This window comes from Myxine glutinosa, chromosome 1, assembly GCF_964187855.1.
Source record: "Myxine glutinosa chromosome 1, kmMyxGlut1.1, whole genome shotgun sequence".
In the NCBI taxonomy this organism is placed as follows: Eukaryota; Metazoa; Chordata; class Myxini; order Myxiniformes; family Myxinidae; genus Myxine; species Myxine glutinosa.
In genome coordinates this window covers 340,840,963-340,856,943 of record NC_136261.1, presented here as the reverse complement: position 1 = coordinate 340,856,943, position 15,981 = coordinate 340,840,963, and the positions used below count along the sequence as shown (strand labels likewise).

At 41.8% G+C, this 15,981-nt stretch overlaps 1 protein-coding gene across 1 annotated transcript; it reads right to left on the bottom strand.

Annotated features, from left to right (window-relative positions):
* Nucleotides 1-1,971: 1,971 nt before the first annotated feature.
* LOC137417172 (beta-1 adrenergic receptor-like) lies at nt 1,972-15,362 on the bottom strand. The gene is made up of 2 exons (XM_078779960.1): nt 14,718-15,362; nt 1,972-2,304 (listed from the first exon to the last, which is right to left on the bottom strand). The coding sequence occupies exons 1-2, from the start codon at nt 15,360-15,362 to the stop codon at nt 1,972-1,974; spliced, it is 978 nt and encodes a 325-aa protein (XP_078636086.1).
* Nucleotides 15,363-15,981: the final 619 nt, after the last annotated feature.

The following is a 15,981-nucleotide window of genomic DNA, read 5'->3' as shown; positions in this document are numbered from 1 at the left end:
GGCCCGTGGAACATTCGAGGGGGGATCCGTGGGGCTATATAACCCGGCCAGGACCCCTGCTCACTCTCTCTCTGCCCCGACGCTCTCTCTGCCTGGACTCCCTGCAAATAGATGCTCTCTGCCATGCGCGCTCTGCCTCGCTGACCTTGAGATACGCTCCTCGGATTCCTGCTACGTGCACGACCGTGATCAATGCCCCTGCCGGGAACATCCCCGGCTGAAGTGTCCTGGGGTTGGAGCGATCCTTGGGGGTATCCGCCAAACGAGCCTGTCCAGGCAAACTGCACGAGCGGCCACGCTTTGGGCACATTCCCCTCTTCCTTCCCTTCCCCGAACTAATCTGAGGGCCCTTGTCTGGGACCGTAGGTAAGGCCGTTAAGATTCTTCGCTGTGTCCTTTTCCTGTGAATACTATACATTGTAATAAATCCTGTGGTTTGTTTCCAACCTGGCCGGCATCGTCCTTTCAACATTGGCCTCGCATTGCACGAATTAAAACCGCTCGATCGGATTCAATAGTGTCAACGGCACGAGTTACTCGACACACAACCGCTCGGGCGTTCAATACCAGCGTGACTCGTGCGAGGTTCAGTCCCCGTTCTCACGACTGCGTGTGTTGAAGGTACTCGGGTCATGACCGTTAACCCTTCCGCACGTAGCTGCGGGCTCGGCGGCTGGAATTGCTTAACAATCCGTCCCCCATGAGTGTAGTGTGGGTGGCGACCTCGTGGACTCAGAGTTCGAGGGGGAGTAGGGCTTAATCCCCCCTTAGTACGTCGACGAACCCGAGATCCGCAACAATATATTAAAATCACCATGCTCGACCTTTGCATTTTTCATTCAGTGTGAAACGCAAAGCGATTGTTAAAATCATTTCAAAAGCGTACATGTCATGGGTCTTCCAATGACACTGTTCGTATAGGCCAATAATACTGTACTAACTAACGTTCATTATTGAGGCGGTGTATTTTTTCAGAACTCACGATGTTATCTCCCATGGCCATGAGGGACTTTTATTGTTGAAGATAATAAATTGTATCGCAATAACGTATTAATACTATAATGATTGCCTATACACTGCCCAAACAAAGGGAGGGTTTTCCATGGAACTCCATTCCATGCATCCCTGCTATTGATATGGTAAATAATGATAATGGTACATAATTTGAGTACGTCTATTACTCAAGTACGTACCGGTACTAATGAAATGTAAGTACGACGTCTATTAATTACGTTTCATTCAAACATGTGAACTTCTATTAATTCCATGCTATTGTAATGTGAGTATGTACATTAATTACGTAGTAATTCAATGTGAGGACATCGATTAATTATGTGCTCATGAAATGTGAGTTCTATGTCTATTAATTGGATTTCATTTGCAAGTGAGTATGTCTATTACCTTTAGATCCCTTCAAACCTGTATACCCTTTGGACTCCTTGGACCATTTCTACCCTTTTAGAACCTTTTATAACTTTTTCAGACCTTTACACATTCAGACCATTACATATTTAAAACCTGTTAATACACTTTAGACCCCTTGACTTTTAGACCCTTTTTGGATATTTTAAGATGCTTTAGACCCCTTTATACAATAGAGACCCTTAAGACATTAACTTACACCCTTTAGACCCCTTACATCTTTTAAGACCCTTTACACCCTTCAGATCTTTACACCCCTTAGACTATGTAGATCCCTAAGCTTAGACCATTTCAACCACTTTGGACCCCTTTATACCCTTGTATACCTTTGTAGAAATACTTACATTATTTTAGACCACTTTAGATCTTTTCAGAACTTTGACCTTTACTCCTTTACACCTTTTCAGAAGTTTGCCCTTTGGACCATTCAGACCTTTTTTTTGTAAATGCTTCCATTTATTTGACACACAAAATACACCACACAAAACAAGTCCTGGTGAGGGTCTGCAAGCTCTGAATGTTCTTTCCAGTTTGTATTGTATTCAAATGTTAAGATGGTCCCATCTTGCAAAACAAGAAGTTTTTATATGCTGCCATGAATTCAGGGTTTCGTGAATAGAGGAAAGGGTTAAATGTTGAATTAATGTAACCAAGCCAGATGCAAAAGATGAAAAGAGGATTGGGAATGCAGAAATCGCATAAAACGTTCAAAGGGTTTGCAATAAAGAAAGGAAGCCAGCACATAATGAAGACCCCCATGACCAGACCAAGTGTTTTTAATGCCCTCTTCTCACTGATGGACACCGTCAGGTTTTTTGCTTGATCCTGTAGGTTTTGTCCATTCAGTCCATGTTGCGTATCCCGCAGGATGATCAGCTTCGCCTAAAGGAGCAATAACACTTGAGCTTTTCTTATGCATATCGACTCGTTCATCAAACGTAATTTCAACAACAAAGTTTATGCTGACTGCCAGAGAGGTGGCTTAGCAGAGAGCAACTACATTGATATGAGTTGAGCTGTATTAAAGTATTAGGAACACTTTTTTTTGTATACAAAGTCGAGGCTCATGTAAGAGCGAACACATTAAACACAAAAAAAATAAACGGACACATAAAGCATTAAATGAAGGGAGCGGGAGACGAGAGGGGGAGAGAGAGGAAAGCACACAAGCACAACAACAGTAAAGGACAGGGACTTCGGTAGACCTGTGGAAGGGAGAGGGCTGCGACGGGGTACACGGGATAAAGAAATGGACACTTCTTGGACCTTCAATAATTAAGTCAGAGATTGAGAGAGGTGAATTTGGGGTGCATTAACGGGGGTAGAAAAGATAAAAGTTTTGGATGGGGAAGACAAGAGATGGTGGTGAACAGCTGCTTTGAAGACCTGGAGGGAGGAGTGGGATTAAAGAGAGTATGGGGGTTTGTTCCAGAGGAGGGAAAAAGAGGAATGAAAGAGTGAAGGTGAACAGAGAGTCTTGCTTTTAGCCGTTTCACCAGAAAAGGGTTGCTGGCAGTTCTTGTGCGTCCTGCAGGAATATTTGGGAATATCTGCAGGAATATTTAACTTCTCCACACAGATGAGCAGCACACCCATGAGAGAATAAGCAACAATGCTTCGTGTTCTCCACCACCAAATCACTCACTCCAGTGGACATCGACTATTAAAAATGTAAAAGTATTATCACACACAAGTAGTTGATTACACTCGATAACTTTTCCGAGGACATCGAATGGCTGATTTCGGAATAAATAATATCACAACCTCAATAATTCAGCAGCTTGCATGATTGATTCAGTTCAGACAAATACATTTATTAACACATGAATTCCATCGTGACGGAATCACCATGTGCACTCTAATTTTGAACATATAAGGTAATTATCTTGAATGCTAAGAAGAGCAGAGAGAATTCAATTATATGTATTGAACCAGAACTGTCACATGGCTACAGACGAGTACTACTCTCAGTGAGGCAGACCAGGTAATGTGACGGAATCACACGTGCGTGACGATTTTCATGGAATTCATCAACAGGATTGCGGGAAAATTACACGCCAGGTCCTACGGTGAAAATGACATGCGGGAAAATTACACACCCAGACCAGGAATCAAGCCCATGCCCTCCGGTGAACTGCACCAGTGCTCTGCCATTTGAGCTATCTGGGCAATCCCACATATACACAAAGAATTAAGTTAAGCACCCCTACACAACGAATTAAGGTAAGCACCCCCTAATATATATTCTTTGTGTATATGTATACATTGGCATATATTCTAAGGTATGTGAGATCAAATAATGATTGGTATGACATTAGCAATTATCCATTGATGAAATTGAGTGATCAAAGTGAAAAAAAGTGATTGGTTGAGTCAGTGATCCGATCACGTGGGTCCTACACACGTTATTGACGCAAAGATCGCTAGAGGTCTTCTCAGAACAATGACTGTACGTTAGAAAACATAAACGTCATCCACACTGTCCGTGATGGACCTATAGCTCCATACTTAAATTGAGGTGAAAATATGCCTAAAATTCCCAAAAAATTTCACCTTAAATTATTCAGAATAAAATATTGAAAACGGCATGATTGTTATGTTTTTATGTGACCATAATATCACTTCTCCAGAAAATATAGCAATATCATGGGTATATTACACTGTTTTGACGACAACAAACTTGTAATGTGCGAGGTTGTAAAAAAACGGGGGGGGTGCTTAACTTAATTCTTTGTGTATATATATCAATTCAATTATTTATAATCCTGTTCATTGTACACCGCTCCTTTCCCATGCCATCTCCAGGCGCTGCATAACGTCATTGCCGGGCACCGAAGGGGGCTCGGCAATGACGCACGCTGAAAGGGAGCACTCAGTTTTCACTCTTGTTGGTTGTTTTTTTGCTTTCTTGTTTTCTTGTTTGTTTGTTTGTTTGTCTGGGCGATATCTCAGCCATCCTTTGAGATAGGAAGCTGAAATTTCGGCACAAAAGTGAGCAAGTCCTTTCTCAAAAACTTTATTTTTTGTTTTTGATTAATCAATTAATTGAGGAGTTATTTAATTATTAGCGATTAATGAAGTACTTATTTAATTAATTAAATTACCTTTCTCTTTTTTTTCTTTTCTTTTTTTTTGCATACAACTTCGAGGCTCGTGAAAGAGCGAACATTAATCACACAGAAAGACAAACCGACACATAAAACATATAACAAGGGGAGCGGTAGACAAGATGGAGAGAGAGGGGGAAGGACACAAACACAACATTTGAGAGCGGGGACATGGAGAGATCTGTGGGAAGGAGAGGGCTTTGGGGAGGGGGAGGCATGGGAAGGGGGGTGGGAGAGGTATAAAACATATGGACTTCCAGGAAAGAAGTTGGAATTTCAAAAAAAGTGGATCTGGGGTGAATTAGCGGGGGTAGAAAAGATCAAGGTTTTGGATGGGGGAAGATCAGAGATGGTGGTGAACAGCTGTTTTAAAGACCTGGAGGGGGGAGTGGGATTGAAGAGAGTGAGGGAGTTTGTTCCAGATGCGGGAAAAAAGAGGAATGAAAGAGTGAAGGTGAGTAAAGAGCCTAGATTTCGGCAGTTTAACCAGAAGAGGGTTGCTGGCAGAACTTGTGCGACCTGTAGGAATATTTGGGGGACAGAGCACAGATAGAGCTGGGGGAGGAAGACCGGAGAGGAGTCGAAAGACAGAAAGACCACCTATCTGCCTGCGGTGAGTGCGTGAAAGGCCCTCACAATCAGCTTCATCGCGGGAGATTCAAATGATTCTGAAGGCTTTGGCTTCAACAGCGTGAAGCTGAGCTAGGTGTAAAGCAGGAGCACCAGCCCAGAACGGAGAGCAGTATTCCATTGAGCTGCAGATGAAAGCCTTGTAGGTGGTGAGGAGCTCAGTTGTGCCAAGGAAGGACTTCGCACGACGGAGGATGCCCAGTCGGCGACTGGCTTTGGAGGCAAGTTTGGAAATGTGGTTTTCCCAAGAAAGATCCTGGCAGATAGTGAGACCCAAAAGCTTGAGCGACAGAACTTCTTGGAGAGGATTGTAGAGAAAGTAGATGGGAGGGTTGTCCAGTCGGTTTTTTCGGAGAGAAATAGTAAGAGTGTGAGATTTGTCAGGGCTGAAAGACATGGTCCACTTGTTTGACCAGTCTGTGATTTTGTCAAGATCTGCAGAGAGTGAGGAGGCTGCAGACTGTCTATCTGAGGGAAGAGGAATGGAGCGGCAGAGAGTGGAGTCATCAGCAAAGAGATAGAGAGGATTTTCCAGAGAGTCGGAGAGATCATTGATAAAGACCAGAAAAAGCACAGGGCCCAGAACACTGCCTTGGGGAACTCCAGCCTGAACAGGAAGGGGAGATGAGAGAAATCCATTCAGGGCCACACATTGACTACGACCAGAGAGGAAGTCCACAAGCCATGCGTGGAGATTTCCATGGATACCACAGGAGGAGAGTTTGGTGAGGAGAGTTTGGTGAGCAGAGCTGGGTGCCAGACTGTATCGAAGGCACGTGATATGTCAAGGGAGACAGCTCTGATTTCCTGTTTGGCATTGAGGACCTCCATCCATTGTTGAGACAGCAGAAGCAGCATGTCCAGAGTAGAATGACCTGGTCTGAATCCAAATTGATGATCGGAGATCAAGCCATTTGAGAAGAGGAAGGATTTGATATCCAAAGCAATGATGGATTCCATGATTTTGCTGATAATTGGGAGCAGGCTGATTTGTCTGTTGTTGCAAGGATCTGTTTTAGCACCTTTTTGTGCAAAGCGGTAATGTTTGCTGATTTCCAAGATGCTGGCAGATGATCTTGAGCAAAAGTGAGGGTGAAAAGAACAGAGATAGGGTGAGATAGAGCGGCAGAGCAGGATTTTAGGACCCGTGGGCTGATGCCGTCTGGTCCAGTTGCAGAACCATTGTCGAGGTTTGACAAAAACATCTCCACCTTGTCAGGAGAGAAGGACACAGAGTCCAGGAGCAGTTGGGTTCGACTGGGTAAGGTGGGAACAGAGAGAGAGAGATGGGTTTTGGACACAAGATTTTGGAGGCAAACACAGAGTTGAGGAATTCGGCTTTGTCGCGTGCGATGTCAACTGTGTAGCCATTTGAGGTGAGGGAGGGGATGGAGGGGGAACAAACACCACAAACGCATTTGACAAGACGCCACCAGGATTTGGAGGAAGGAAACAGGTTTGAGAGTTCATTCTTGAGTGTGGAGAGACAGTGCTTCCTGGCACTGCTGAGAGTAGACACACACTTGTTCTGAGCTTGGTGGAAGGAACTGAGAATGCCTTCAGTTGGATTAGCCTTCCAAGAGGCAAAGGCAAGTTGTTTCAGGGCAACTGCCTCACCACAAGATTCAGTGTACCATGGACGGGAGGAAGGGTAAGACAACTGAAGACGAGATGGGATAAATCTGTGCATGAGAGAGAGCAGTTTGCTTTGGAAGAATTCCCAGGAAGAATTGATGTCAGAAGCAGTAAAGATGGGAGACCAGTCCAGATGATTGATGGCTGCTTGAAGACCGTGCCAGTCGGCCTGAGTGAAATGCCAGACTCGTCGACGCTGAGGAGGCTCTCTGAGAATGACCAGAGAGATGTCCACTTTAACAAGCACATGATCAGAAGAACCGAATGGAGCAGAAGAAGAGCAGCAGACATTTTCAGGGAGGTTTGTCATCACCAAATCTAGAAGAGAAGACACTCCATTGACTGAGACCCGGGTCGGGATATTGACAGATTGTGTCAATCCCAGTGAGTCACAGAAGTCCTTTGCTGAGGTGCCATGGCTGGTGTGGGAGGTACCCACACCCAGCCAGCTGGCATGATGACAGTTGAAGTCGCCACATATGAGGAAGAGAGAGTTGGGCTGAGTGGATAGAAGTTGGTCCATGTTGTCAGACAGCTAAATGTAAATTAAGTCATCACTGTTTGGAGGACGGTACAGAACACATATGAACAAAAGGTGGGAGCGGAGAGGAAGCCGTAGCCAGAGGTACGCCTGGTGGGTGGGGTGGAGAGAGGGCAGTGCAGGAAGAGTGAGGAAGAGAGTTTTTGATAAAGATAGCCACCCCACCACCAGAACGAGGCTCAGGTCTATCGTACCGGAGGAGGGAGTAACCAGGAAGAGATATTAAGGAATCAGAGACATCTTGAAGGAGGAAAGTTTCTGTTAAGCAGATCAAGTCTGGATGGTCAGAAGCAACCTGTATGGAGAGATCAGTCAGGTTTGAGCGAAGGCCCCGGATGTTTGAAGTCCATACCGTTAATGAAGAGAGAGGGTGAGCATAGGGTGCAGGTCAGGGGAGGGGAGGGGTAGGGTAAGATGAAGGTTTTTTTTTTTTTTTTTTTTGGGGATACAGAATCGAGGCTCCTGAAAGAGCTAACATTTATCACACAAAAAAATCAAACAGACAAACAAAATATATAAAAAGAGGGAGCGGTAGACAAGATGGGGAGAGAAGGGGAAGCACACAAACACAACATTTGAGAGCAGGGACATCGGGAGATGTGTGGAAGGGAGAGGGCTTGGGGGGAGGAGGCGTGGGAAGGGGGAGGGTGGGGGGTGGGAGAAGTATAAAACACAAGGACACCAAGGATTTCCAGGAAAGAAGTTGGTATTTCAAAAAAGTGGATTTGGGATGTACTTAGCGGGGGTAGAAAAGATCTAGGTTTTGGATGGGGGAAGATAAGACATGGTGGTGAACAGCTGTTTTAAAGACCTGGAGGGACGAGTGGGATTGAAGAGAGTCAGGGAGTTTGTTCCAGAGGCGGGAGAAAAGAGGAATGAAGGAGTGAATGTGAGCAGAGATTCTTGATTTTGGCAGTTTCACCATAAGAGGGTTGCAGGCAGATCTTGTGCGACCTGTAGGAATATTTGGTGGACAGAGCCCAGAGAGAGCTTGGGGGGCATGGAAAGACCACCAACCTGCCTGCGGTGAGTGAGTGAAAGGCCCTCGGAGTTAGCTTCATCGCGGGAGATTCCAATGATTCTGAACACTTTGGTTTCAACAGCGTGAAGACGAGCTACAGTCACGTGAAAAAGTAAGTACACGCCATGTAAAGTTTTGACTTTTTCAACATATTTCAACATACAGCTATTTGATCTTCATTTCAACAATATTGACAGATAAAGGTGATATAATATAACAAATCTCATGAAACATTTACATTTTGTAGTCCATTGTATAATTTGAATAAACATAAATGCAAATTTCGCACGTGGAAAAAGTAAGTACACCCTTGGCTCCAAAAGGTGGTATTGCCCCCTTTGGCAGAAACAACCTCAAGTAGGCGTTTCTTATAACTGTCTACCAGTCTCTGACATCGACCGGGAGAAATTTTTGCCCACTCCTCCATGCAGAATTATTTCAGCTGTGCGATGTTTGAGGGGTTTATTGCATGCACAGCTCGTTTCAAATCCCCCCACAACATTTCGATGGGATTTAGATCCGGGCTTTGACTTGGCCATTCCAGAACCCTCCATTTCTTTCTTTTCAGCCATTTCTTGGTGGATTTACAGGTATGTTTAGGGTCATTGTCATATTGCAATGTCCACCTTCGGTTGAGCTTCAACTTTCCGACAGGTGGCCTCACATTATCCTCAAGCACCCTCTGGTACAATGAAGAATTCATAGTGGTTTCTACGATGCTGAGCTGCCCAGGCCCTGATGCAGCAAAGCTGCCCCAAACCATAATGTTTCCACCACCATGCTTTACAGTTGGCATCAGGTCCTTGTGGTCAAATGCTGTCTTTGGTTTTCGCCAAACATGTCTTCTGGTACTGTGGCCAAATAGCTCTACCTTTGACTCATCTGTCCAGAGCACATTGTTCCAGAAGTGCTGGTCTTTGCCTCGGTGTTCATTGGCAAACTTTAGTCTTGCCCTGATGTTCTTTCTGGACAGCAAAGGTTTCCTCCTGGCACACCTCCCATGTAGATCAAATTTGTGCAGCCTCTTTCTAATGGTAGACTCGTGCACTTTGACATCAACAGTAGCAAGAGCTACCTGTAGGTGCTGTGATGACATTCTGGGGTTCTTAGAGACTTCTTTCAGCATCTTTCGGTCTGCTCACGGGCTGAACTTGCTGGGGCGGCCTGCCCTGAACAAGTTGGCAGTTGTTTGGAATCTTCTCCGCTTGTAGATGATCTTCCGGACAGTCGAATGATTGATTTCAAATTGTTTGGAGATCTTTTTAAATCCCTTCCCAGACTTGTAGGCATCTATAACCTTCTTTCTGAAGGCCTCAGAGAGCTCCTCAGAGGCATGGTGACTCCACACACTTCAACAACAAAGAGCAAACCAAACTATATGTCTGAGGTTTAAATAAGACAGGTTCCTCCAAGATCCTCTCTAATGATGTTCTAATCATTTGCACCTGAGCTGTTGCACCTGATTCTAATTTTATGTTTTTGAAGTAGTGATAAATGTCGGGGTGTACTTACTTTTTCCACATGCAAAATTTGCATTTATGTTTATTTAAATTATACAATGGACAACAAAATGTAAATGTTTCATGATATTTGTTATATTATATCACCTTTATTTATCAATATTGATGAAATGAAGATCAAATAGCTGTATGTTGAAATATGTTGAAAAAGTCAAAACTTAACATGTGGTGTACTTACTTTTTCACGTGACTGGAGGTGTGAGGCAGGAGCACCAGCCCAGAGGGGAGAGCAGTATCCCATTGAGCTGCGGATGAAAGCCTTGTATGTGGTGAGGAGCTCAGGTGTGCCAAGGAAGGACTTCGCACGATGGAGGATGCCCAGTCGGCGACTGGCTTTGGAGGCCAGATTTGAAATGTGGTTTTCCCAGGAAAGATCATGGCAGATAGTGAGACCCAAAAGCTTGAGTGACAGAACTTCTTGGAGAGGATTATTCAGAAAGTGGATGGGAGGGTTGTCCAGTCGGTCTTTTCGGAAAGACATCGTAAGAGTGTGAGATTGGCATTGTTGTTGTTTGAAATTGAAAGAGATGATTGATTGAAAGAATCAAAGAAATCATCAAATCAAAATTGAAATCAAAGATTCAAATCAAATCAAAGAAATCATCAATCATCATCATCAAAGATCATCATCAAATCATCAAAGAAATCAAATCATCAAAATCAAAGAAATCAAAGAAAAATTGAAAGAATTGAAAGAAATTGAAAGAAAGAATTGAAAGAATTGAAAGAAAGAATTGAAGAATTGAAATTGAAAGAAAGAAAGAAAGATTGAAAGAATTGAAAGATGAAAGAATTGAAAGAAAAGAAAAGATTGAAAGAATTGAAAGAATTGAAAGAATTGAAAGAATTGAAAGAATTGCAAAAGAGAGGATTGAAAGACATGTTCCACTTGTTTGCCCAGTCTGTGATTTTGTCCAGGTCTGCAGAGAGTGAGGAGACTGCAGACTGCCTATCTGAGGGATGAGGAATGGAGCGACAGAGAGTAGAGTAATCAGCAAAGTGATCGAGAGGATTTTCAAGAGACTCAGAGAGATCTCATTGATGAAGACCAGAAAAAGCACAGGGCCCAGAACACTGCCTTGGGGAACTCCAGCCTGAACAGGAAGAGGGCGGTGTACTTTGAATTTCTCTGTACTTGTTGTACACCGCACCTTTCCTGTGCCACCTCCAGGCATTGCAAAACGTCATTGCCGGGCACCGAAGGGGGCTCGACAGTGACGCACGCTGAAAGGGATCACTCAGTTTAAACTTTGGTTGTTTGTTTTCTTGCTTTCTTTCTTTCTTTCTTTCATTTTTGTTTGACCGGGAGATACCTCAGCCATCCTTTGAGCTAGGGAGCTGAAATTTCGGCACAAAGGTGAGCAAGTCCTTTGTCAAAAACTGTATTTTTTGTTTTTTGATTAATCAATTAATTGAGGCGTGATTTAATTATTAGCGATTAATTAAGTACTTATTGAATTAATTAAATTTCCTTTCTCTTCTGACCATTAACTCAGGCACCTTTTGAGTTAGGAAGCTGATATTTGGACATGCCAATGACCAGGTGATTTGGCTGCAAAGGCTATTTTCGATTTATTAATTAATCAATTAATCATTTAATCGATTAATTTTTATTGATCAATCAATTAATTATTTAATTTTTAATTAATGACTTATTTAATTAAATTTCTAAAAGATACATCTTCGGATGAAGCACCAGTGGTTTAGTTACGCTATTAGCCAATTGATTAAGAAAATATTTTGTGATAGTATTTTATTGATTTTAATTATACAATTAATCAATCAATTATTGAACATCTCTCCCTCAGAATGCAGTCTCTATGAGCTGCACTGCAGTATTGACGGCGCCCCGGCAATGCCACGCTGTCGGATATTTAATTATTTGGCATGGGGGCAGTGTACTTTGAATGTATCTGTACTTGTTGTACACCGCACCTTTCCTGTGCCATCTCCAGGCGCTGCATAACGTCATTGCCAGGCACCGAAGGGGCTGAGCATTGACGCACGCTGGAAGGGAGTACTCAGTTTTCACTCTGGTTGTTGTACACCGCTCCTTTGCTATGCCATCTCCAGGCACTGCAAAACGTCATTGCCGGGCACCGAAGGTGGCTCGACAGTGACGCACGCTGAAAGGGAGAACTCAGTTTTCACTCTGGTTGTTTGTTTTCTTGCTTTCTTTCTTTCTTTCTTTCTTTCTTTCTTGGTTGTCCAGGCGATATCCCAGCTATTCTTTGACCTAGGAAGCTGAAATTTCGGCACAATAGTGAGCAAGTACTTTGTCAAAAACTGTATTTTTTTGTTTTATGATTACTCAATTAATTGATGAGTTATTTCATTATTAGCGATTAATTAAGTACTTATATATTTCCTTTCTCTTCTGGGCATTATCTCTGGCACCTTTTGAGGGAGGAAGCTGATATTTGGACATGCCAATGACCATGTGATTTGGCTGCAAAGGCTATTTTTGATTTATTGATTAATCAATAAATTAATTAATCGATTAATTATTTAATTATTCGATTAATGACAAAAAAATTTTTTTCAGTTACAAATTCTGATGAAATGGTGGTGGTTTATGTAGTCTATTAGCCAATTGATTAACTAATTAATTTTTTAACGATTATTATTTATTTATTTTCATTATTAATCATTTATTTATTTCTTTCTCATCTCGGCAATATCTCAGGCACCTTTTGAGCTTGGAAGCTAATATTTGGACATGACAGTGACCAGGTGATGTGGCCATAAAGGATATTTTTGATTTATTGATTAATCATTTCATTAATTAATTATTTATTGATTAATCAATTAATAATTTAATTTTTTATCAATGACTTATTTGATTAAATTTCTAAAAGATACATCTTCGGATGAAGCACGAGTGGTTTAGTTATGCTATTAGCCAATTGATTCAGAAGATATTTTATGATAATCTTTTATTGATTTTAATTACACAATTAATCAATCAATTAGTGTACACCTCTCCCTCCCAATGCACTCTCTATGAGCTGCACTGCGGTATTGCCGGGTGCCAGAGGCGCCCTGGCAATGGCACGCTGTAGGATATTTAATTATTTGGCATGGGGGCGGTGTACTTTGAATGTATCTGTGCTTGTTTTATTTCATTCTTTCTTGTTTTCTTGGTTGTCCGGGTGATATCTCAGCCGTTCTTTGAGCTATAAAGCTGAAATTTCGGCACAAGAGTGAGCAAGTACTTTGTCAAAAACAATATTTATAGTTTTTTGATTTATCAGTTAATTGAAGAGTTATTTAATTATTAGCGATTATTTAAGTACTTATACATTTCCTTTCTCTTCTGGTCATTACCTCAGGCACCTTTTTAGTTTGGAAGATGATATTTGGACATGCCAATGACCAAGTGATTTGGCTGCAAAGGCTATTTTTGATTTATCCATTTATCAATTAATCAATTAATCGATTAATTATTTAATTATTCGATTAATGACTCAAAAATTGTTTTTTAAAGTTGCAGATTCTGATGAAATGGTGGTGGTTTATGTGTTCCATTAGTGAATTGATTAATTATTTCATTTTTTCATGATTATTATTTATTTATTTTCATTATTAATTATTTATTTATTCTATTTCTCATCTGGGCAATATCTCAGGCATCTTTTGAGCTAGGAAGCTAATATTTGGACATGACAGTGGCCAGGTGATGTGGCTATGAAGGATATTTTTGATTTATTGATTAATCATTTAATCGATGAATTATTCATTGATTAATCAATTTTTTATTTAATTTTTTATTAATAACCTATTTAATTAAATTTCCAAAAGATACATCTTCGGATGAAGCACTACTGGTTTAGTTATGCTATTAGCCAATTGGTTATGAAAATATTTTATTGTAATCTTTTGTTGATTTTAATTATGCAATTATCATTCAATTATTGCACAACTCTCCCTCCCAATGCAGTCTCTATGAGCTGCACTGCGGTATTGCCGGGCGCCGGAGGCCGGACGTGCCCTGGTAATGCCGTGCTGTGGGATATTTAATCATTTGGCATGGGGGCGGTGTACTTTGAATGTATCCTTACTTGTTTATTTCATTCTTTCTACGCCCCCGGTGTTATTTATAATAGAGGATATGGATGTGTCCCCCCCAATGGAGGAAGACCCTATCGTGTTCCGGCCATTGGTGCTCCTATGGTTGGCAGCGAGTGCCCCGGAAGCATTGACGGAAAGAGAGTGGCAAATATATGTGTGGGAAAATTGCATGCTCACTCAGGGTCGCTCAGATAGCTCAGATGGCAGAGCACTGGTACGGTTCACCCGAGGACCTGGGTTTGATTCCTGGTCTGGGTGTGTAATTTTCCCACATATCTCAATTTAATTATATATAATTGGTCAATATGGCAGAGACCTGGCGTAAAATGCTAATTGTAAATGTATGATACAAATGAAACAATTATCAATCGATTGACTGAAATATTATAATGATGATAATAACTTGTGGAGTCGGTTTTTAAATGAATTTCTATTGCAAAACGAAAGTTTCGCCAAGTAAATTCTCAAGACTTTCTCATCTCCCATTGAAATAATTCAGTTGATCGTCATAAAAGTAAATTTTGTGATTCATGAAGACATTTTTTCAAGATATTAATTTTTTTATTTGTTATTAATTTGCATCATCTACTCTTTTGCTGCATTATTCATATTCTATGGATCACAACACTACCACAAGGGGGTTGTCTGCATATTTGGACAAATAATTCACCTGTAGACATACCTATTATATTTCATAGAACATTTAAGTGACAAACAAAATATGACAGTAGTCTTTGTCACATGAAATTGAGGACACCAAAAACACTTACCTGACGTTCAGCCTCCTTTAATACTCGATTATAGACAAATATCATGATGATAAGTGGGATGTAGAAAGAGATCGCAGAGCTAATAATGGCAAAATATTTGTTTGTGATGAAATCGCAACACGTTGGATCATCATAACAAGTCTGGGCTGCGGGATCGTCTGACCGCCACCAGCCGAGGTGGATTGGGAGGACGGAAATTGCAGCAGAAATTAACCACACGCAGATAATGATGATGTAAGCTCGGCGGCGAGTCATGATGGACTGATAGCGCAGCGGAGACGTGATGGCCACATATCGATCAATAGCGATCGCACACAGGGTCTCGATACTGGCAGTTGCTGAAAGCACGTCGATGGAAGTCCACACGGCACACATTGTTGAACCGGCACTCCAATAGCCGGTGAGCATAAGAGAAGCACCAGGAGGTATGATGAGTGCACCAATCAGCAGATCTGCACAGGCGAGTGAACTCACAAAACAGTTCGTTGCTCCTTGCATCAACCGTTTGTTGCTCGAAATTGCTCCGAGAACCAAAATATTTCCTACAACTGTTATTATTGCCACGAAAATGAAAAATGTCCCAAAAGCAATGTTGATACGTTGAAATAACACATTCGAATTTTTTACGTTCGTACTGCTGTTCATCTTGCCATGTGTTGCTGATCATCTTGGATTGAATCACCGACCGTGGAGATATTGAAGAGGGTTCCATGTCTCCAGAGTAAACACTCCTTTGAGAATTCTCGTGCAATGCACCAATTGGAGTTGGTACAACTCTATTGGGACGTATGTTTTAATTGGTTTTGATCAATCTTGATAAAATGGTGTTGTGTTTGTCTGAACATATTACAGCAAAACAATGAGATGTTTTATCTTGTACATACAGTGACTTCAAAAAGTATTCACATCCCTTGACTTTTGGCACATTTTGTCACAGCCTGAATTTAAAATGGATTAAACTGAGATTTTTTGTCACTGATTTGCACATTTTATATACATGTATTATTAGTTTTTTCAAACATCTCATTCCAAAATCATGGGCATTAATATGGAGTTAGTCCCCCCCACCCCCCATTGATGTTATAACAGCCTCCACTCTTTTGAGAAGGCTTTCCACTCGATGCTGGAACATTGCTGTGGGGATTTGCTTCCATTTAACCACAAGAGCTGAAGGGCACTGCTGTTGGGCGATTAGGACTGTCTCGCAGTCGTCGTTCCAATATTCATCCCAAAGGTGTTCGATGGGGTTGAGGTCAGGCCTCTG